This window comes from Mandrillus leucophaeus, unplaced genomic scaffold (assembly GCF_000951045.1).
Source record: "Mandrillus leucophaeus isolate KB7577 unplaced genomic scaffold, Mleu.le_1.0 Scaffold1107, whole genome shotgun sequence".
Classification (NCBI taxonomy): domain Eukaryota; kingdom Metazoa; phylum Chordata; class Mammalia; order Primates; family Cercopithecidae; genus Mandrillus; species Mandrillus leucophaeus.
The window spans coordinates 61015-68693 of record NW_012099288.1 but is presented as its reverse complement, the minus strand read 5'-3'; the positions used below and the strand labels follow the sequence as shown (position 1 = coordinate 68693).

Genomic DNA, 7679 nt, shown 5'->3' with positions numbered 1-7679 from the left:
TTTTTTTTTTTTTTTTTTACTTTGAGATACCTCAGAGCTTTCTGTCCAATCAGCCTCTCTTTTTGTTTTCTGCAGAGGAGTGGCCATGAAATTGCTTACTTCTTCCCAGTCCTTCATGCCTGGATAAGCTGATGACTTGGGGGTCACTGTTACTTAATCTTTGGGATTATCTTTCTGCTGTGTTTAACATGATTAATCGCCCTTCCTGACCTTTCTTCCTGATGGTGCTTGAGTGATTCCACATTGACCAGGGTTCATTTTTGTTGTTGTTGATTTTGATTGCTTTATTTTTATAGTTTACCTGATGAGGTTTGAGTTGAATCATAGGCCTCAGTTTAAGATACACTATCGTCATGAGTCTGGGTCAGGATTCTCTCTTATTTATTTTTTGATTTATTCCTTTTTCTGTTTCCCCCACACCCATTTTTCTGCCTGTCATAAGCCACTGTTTTATATGATGGAAACATTTTTGATTTCATGCATGTTGTAAGTGAATTAAGAGTTTGGATCATTCGTTTATCTGAATGATGCTATGGTATATATAGTGTTTTTTGCCTTACTTTTTCCACATCTGTCCATGGTGTTATCTGTTCATCTAGTTTATTTCCTCTAACTGCTGAATTGTTTTCCAGAATGTTTCCTATCAACACTATCACCGCCTTCCTCTTCACGTTACCCACCCTCACCCTTTTCTGTGTGTTCAGCCTGGATGAGTCATTTGTACCATACCCCCTAGCCTCTGCTAGCTGCTCTTTGAACTAAAATCACCTGTTTCTCATTTGAGCAGAGGAGTTTAGGTTTCAGACCTTACAGCAAGGAATCTCTGAAGAGGTTTCTTCTCATATTGAAAGAAAAGGGCATGATGAAAGTAATGTGAGATTCTATTTTAGTCTAGAATAATTGTGACGATTGGTGACAAATAGAGAGCTATCAGTGGAGAAAATAAATATCAAAATGATGTTGCTTTCATCAAGAAAATATTGATAACAAGGAGGCATTATGACTATAAGGATAGTAGAAAAATAATTCATGTGAACTCAAACATCATTTCTCCTCCCAAAAGACCCCATCAATGTGGCTCATTTGGAAATAGTTTAAAGCATAATTTCGATTTATACAGTCATAATAAAAATAATGCTTCAAAGAATGTTAAAAAGATTACCAAATGATAAAATGTCTTCCTATACTAACCATGAGTGTATTCCAACAGGAGAGAAATTATGGGACCATAATCAGTGTAGAAAAATCCTCACTTATAAACAAGTATCCTCTCAACCACAAAAAGTTTATCCCGGGGAGAAACCTTATGAATGCGCTGAATTTGAAAAGATATTCACCCAGAAGTCACAGCTCAAAGTACACCTGAAAGTTCTCGCAGGAGAAAAGCTCTATGTATGCATTGAATGTGGGAAGGCTTTTGTACAGAAGCCAGAATTTATTATACACCAGAAAACCCATATGAGAGAGAAACCCTTTAAATGCAATGAATGTGGAAAATCCTTTTTTCAAGTATCATCTCTCTTCAGACATCAGAGAATTCATACCGGAGAGAAACTCTATGAATGCAGCCAATGTGGGAAAGGCTTCTCTTATAACTCAGATCTCAGTATACATGAGAAAATTCATACTGGAGAGAGACACCATGAATGCACTGACTGTGGCAAAGCGTTCACACAAAAGTCCACACTCAAGATGCATCAGAAAATCCACACAGGCGAGAGATCCTACATCTGTATTGAATGCGGACAGGCCTTCATCCAGAAGACTCATTTGATTGCACACCGAAGAATTCATACTGGAGAGAAGCCATATGAGTGCAGTAACTGTGGCAAATCCTTCATTTCCAAGTCACAACTTCAGGTCCATCAACGCGTTCACACGAGAGTGAAGCCCTATATATGTACCGAATATGGGAAGGTCTTCAGCAATAATTCCAACCTCATTACGCATAAGAAAGTCCAAATTAGAGAGAAATCTTCTATATGTACTGAGTGTGGGAAGGCCTTTACCTACAGGTCAGAGTTGATTATTCATCAGAGAATTCACACTGGAGAGAAACCGTATGAATGCAGTGACTGTGGAAAAGCCTTCACTCAGAAGTCAGCACTCACAGTGCATCAGAGAATTCATACAGGAGAAAAATCATATGTATGCATGAAATGTGGACTGGCCTTCATTCAGAAGGCACATTTGATTGCACATCAAATAATTCATACTGGAGAATAAATGTGGTCACTGTGGGAAATTGTTTACTTCCAAGTCACAACTGCATGTTCATAAACGAATTCACACAGGAGAAAAACCCTATATGTGCAATAAATGTGGGAAGGCATTTACCAACCGGTCAAATCTCATTACACATCAGAAAACTCATACAGGAGAGAAATCTTATATATGTTCCAAATGTGGAAAGGCCTTCACCCAGCGGTCAGACTTGATTACACATCAGAGAATCCATACTGGGGAGAAGCCTTATGAATGCAGTACTTGTGGAAAAGCCTTCACTCAGAAGTCACACCTCAATATACACCAGAAAATTCATACTGGAGAGAGACAGTATGAATGCCACGAATGTGGGAAAGCCTTCAACCAGAAATCAATACTCATTGTTCATCAGAAAATTCATACAGGAGAGAAACCCTACGTATGCACCGAGTGTGGAAGAGCTTTCATCCGCAAGTCAAACTTTATTACTCATCAAAGAATTCATACTGGAGAGAAGCCTTATGAATGCAGTGACTGTGGGAAGTCCTTTACCTCCAAGTCTCAGCTCCTGGTGCATCAGCCAATTCACACAGGAGAGAAACCCTATGTGTGTGCCGAGTGTGGGAAGGCCTTTAGTGGCAGGTCAAATCTCAGTAAGCACCAGAAAACTCATACAGGAGAAAAGCCCTACATCTGTTCTGAATGTGGGAAGACCTTTCGACAGAAGTCAGAGTTGATTACACATCATAGAATTCATACTGGAGAGAAACCGTATGAGTGCAGTGACTGTGGGAAGTCTTTCACTAAAAAATCACAGCTCCAAGTGCATCAACGAATTCACACTGGAGAGAAGCCTTACGTGTGTGCTGAGTGTGGGAAGGCCTTTACTGACAGGTCAAATTTAAATAAACATCAGACAACACACACTGGAGACAAACCCTACAAGTGTGGCATCTGTGGGAAAGGCTTTGTTCAGAAATCAGTGTTCAGTGTCCATCAGAGCAACCATGCTTGAGAGAAACAGTGTGGGAAAACCCCACTGAGGGTTGGGTCTGATTGTACACTGTTGCATGCATGCAGCAGAAAAATATGTATATTATTGTAAATAAAAACAACCACATCAGAATGTCACACATGGCTGTTCTGGAGAAGGCCTCTGAGAAGGCACTGAATGAAGCGAGGGACCCTTCCTACATTGTCACCATCCCCAGTAAACTTTGGGGGATTATTCATACTGACAAGGAACTGAGTCAATTTGGTGAATAGGAAAAGCCTTCTCATGAAAACGACAATAGAACACTGTTACCAAATTCTTCATAAGAAAGATCATATTATGTTCATGATAATCCTATTTACTGTGGATTAGGTATAGTGCCAACAAATTGAATGATAAAGCAACATAATACGTAGTTATTTTGATAGTGATGAATCCTAAGTTATGTAAGTTGTTCGTTGCGGAACACATTGTGTAACAGACTCGTGGGTGTTTTTCTTTCTCGTTCAAATCTACCACAGTTGGTCATTTCCAACCCGCATTCAATATTTCTATCAAGAAAGAGATGCTACAATGAAAAAAGAAAAAACCTTCATGTATGCAGATGTAAACCTCAGAATGTATGTTGAGTCCCCATTGTCATCTAGCACCAAGACTTGCAACCCCCTCAGTATCTACCAGGACTGTCTCTCAACCTCACAGGCCCTCAGCACGTTGTGTTTTGACCCCCAGCACAGTGTCTTGTGAACTCCCATCGCCTTCAAGAAAGCTTCTGAGGTAAGAATTTTCAGGTCATCTGAGACAACTTAAATCTCCCTTCTGCTGTCACAGTTCTTCCAACTCAGTTGCCTTTTTTTCTTTTTTTTCATTACTCATCACTGACTTGAAGCTTAGCATTTGGCTTCCTTAATGATGTGACTTTCATGTAACAGATTAATAACTTATGTGAAAATCAACACAACCATATGGTTAGGGCTGGAAAGGACCACCATGCCTGGCTATTTTTCCCATTTTACCTTACTCTTAGATGTGTGTCACACTTCATCAGTTCCAGGAAATAGTTTCTGGAGATCTCCTCATGACCTCTTTTACAATCACCTCACTCCAGCATGATGTCTGTTACCTCCTCCCACTTGTGACCATGTCTAGTAAGGTCCACTCTCCATTCTGCGTGATGACCACTTATTACAATCCTCAGAATCGGGGACAGTGGTGTGCCCCCCGCAATACAATGGTTACTATCTCCTGATACTTTTATTACACTTCTAGCAGGATGTCTTGTGGTCCCCCTTATTGATTTTTCCCTCAGAATGATCTCCCATTACTCACCTAGCAGTATCTAACTGTCCCTAACCCAGCATGTGGGAATGCCTTCGATACGGTGGATGCTGTTGACTTCCTTCCTTTCATTCAGGTAAGGGCAGTGGCTTACAATGAACCATAATGTCCACCTTTCCCAACTGTATTTTGGAGCCTCTTCTGTCCCCTTCTTTATAGGACCCCAGTTTAAAAAAACAAAAACTAGCCCAATGTCTATTGATGCCCATTAATTACTAACACAGTGTCTGACCCCTCCTTAAATTTTGATGGTATCTCTTGGCTCCCCATTGGCCCCTGTTAATCCAATGTCTGCTGATTCCCAACTTCCCACATTGCTTCTTGAGGTGCCTTAGTCACTCTTGGCTACTGTACTTTCTCCAAAATTGCATCTCCATGTTTGCTTGATCATGATCCCTGGAAGATGGTAATGAGGACGAGGTCCCAGCTTCATAGACCATTTCCTCTGAGGTCCCCCCAAGGCACAGTGGAATGATGGACCCAGGGTGGGCCAAGGATGATCTGGAGATCTCAGGAGATCACAAGCTGGGCTTCCTGTCTACTACATGAGTAGTGGTGTGAGCAGAACAGTGAAAGCTGTCTATGTTGGTTCAAATTCTGGTGCCAACACTGATCCACGTAGGGACTCTCAGCCTTCACAGAAACCTCTCTGGGCCTCAATTGCCTCACTTGTAAAATGGGATTATGGGAGAATGAAGTGACTTTTTTTGGGTCACCTGATAGACGGGATCTGAGCCAGCAGGGCCCAATGAGAGCATCCTGTTAATATTAGTCATCAGTCAACATAAGCATCTGACTATCCTCCGTATGCCCAAGCCTTATGAAGGGAAACAATTTGTTGTAAATGACTTTTGATTATTTCTCTTATATATGTATTGTAACAATATTATAGTACTTACATATATGTGTATATGCATATACCCATATGTACAGAAGGCTTTATTTTTTAGAGTGGTTTTAGGTTCAAAGCAAAATTGGGTAGAAATTACAGAGGTTTCCCATATATCCCCTAATCCACATATGCATAGCCTCCCACATTATCAGCATTCCTCTCAGAGTAGTATATTTGTTATAATTGGTGAACCTCCACTGACACTCATTGTCACCCCAAGTCTCTAGGGTTCATTCTTGGTGTAACACCATAGAATGTATCTTGTACTTTCCGCTTGTTGGAACAAGTGGATCATGGCACGTATCCACCGTTATACACAGAGTAGTTTCACTGCCCTAAAAATCCTCTGTGTTCTGCCTGTCTTCCCTTCGTCCCCTCTAACCCTGGCAACCTTTTTTCTGTCTCCATAGTTTTACCTTTTACCTTTTATGTCATATAGTTGAAATCATACGGGTTGTAGCCTTTTCAGATTGACTTCTTTCACTTAGTAATGCAGATTTAAGTTTCCTCCATGTCTTTTCATGGCTTGATATTGCACTTCTTTTTAGCGCCAAATTATGTTCCATTGTCTGGAGGTTTATTTATTCACCTACTGAAGGACTGTCAGATGCTTCCAAGTTTTGGCAATTATAAGGAAAGCTGCTATAAATATCTGTGCAGGCTTTTTGTGTGGACATAACTGAAATATTTTTAATGTTATTTATTGAGGTATAATTTACATTGAGTAATATTCACACTTTTTAGTGTAGAGCTCTGAGTTTTGACAATTGTATCTAATCATGCAGTCAACATTACAATCAAAAGAAAGAACTGCTCTAATTTCTTTCTTATCATATGTATGCATGAAATGTGGACTGGCCTTCATTCAGAAGGCACATTTGATTGCACATCAAATAATTCATACTGGAGAAAAACCTTATAAATGTGGTCACTGTGGGAAATTGTTTACTTCCAAATCACAACTCCATTTTTCATAAACGAATTCACACAGGAGAAAAACCCTATATGTGCAGTAAATGTGGGAAGGCATTCACCAACCGGTCAAATCTCATTACGCATCAGAAAACTCACACAGGAGAGAAATCTTATATATGTTCCAAATGTGGAAAGGCCTTCACCCAGAGGTCAGACTTGATTACACATCAGAGAATCCATACTGGGGAGAAGCCTTATGAATGCAGTACTTGTGGAAAAGCCTTCACTCAGAAGTCACACCTCAATATACACCAGAAAATTCATACTGGAGAGAGACAGTATGAATGCCACGAATGTGGGAAAGCCTTCAACCAGAAATCAATACTCATTGTTCATCAGAAAATTCATACAGGAGAGAAACCCTATGTATGCACCGAGTGTGGAAGAGCTTTCATCCGCAAGTCAAACTTTATTACTCATCAAAGAATTCATACTGGAGAGAAGCCTTATGAATGCAGTGACTGTGGGAAGTCCTTTACCTCCAAGTCTCAGCTCCTGGTGCATCAGCCAATTCACACAGGAGAGAAACCCTATGTGTGTGCCGAGTGTGGGAAGGCCTTTAGTGGCAGGGCAAATCTCAGTAAGCACCAGAAAACTCATACGGGAGAAAAGCCCTACATCTGTTCTGAATGTGGGAAAACCTTTCGACAGAAGTCAGAGTTGATTACACATCATAGAATTCACACTGGAGAGAAACCGTATGAGTGAAAGAGACTTTTTAGTCCCTTTTCCCACTCCCAGGCCTTGGCAATCACCAGTCTGTTTCTGTCTCTATAGTTCTGCCTTTTCCATAATATTGTATAAGTGGAGTCATTGTGTGTGTGTGTTTTGTATGTGTATGTGTATCTCCTTTTGAGTCGGAGTGCTTTGATTTAACGTGATGTGTTTGAGATTCATCCATATGGTTATATGAAAACAAATGGAAAATAAGGTGATGAAAAGATGCTGAACATCTTTAATTATCAGGAAAATCCAAATTAAACCACAATGAGATACTGCTATAGAATGGGCTTTTAGAATGGCTAAAAATGAAAATGTACCATACATTGGCAAGAATACAGACTGATGGAAATTTCCCTGCATTGCTTGTAGGAATATAAAATGGTCTGTCCACTCTGCACAAAAGTTTGGCACCTTCTTATACGATTAACCATACATTGATCATATGACTCAGCAACCCCACACTTAGGTATTTACCTTAGATGAAATAAAAATTCTGTTTACATGAAAACCTACACTCCAATGTTCACAGCAATTGTATAATTGCCAAAATGA

The 7679-nt window shown here is 40.1% G+C and overlaps 1 protein-coding gene across 1 annotated transcript in view; it reads left to right on the top strand.

Moving 5' to 3' along the window:
* Positions 1-4706, top strand: part of ZNF585A (zinc finger protein 585A) — a 64588-nt gene extending 59882 nt beyond the window's left edge. Inside the window, 2 exon segments of the mRNA XM_011992615.1 lie at positions 1211-2222; positions 2224-4706. Coding sequence (XP_011848005.1) covers positions 1211-2222; positions 2224-3220 — 2009 coding nt within the window. The 3' untranslated portion in view covers positions 3221-4706.
* Positions 4707-7679: the final 2973 nt, after the last annotated feature.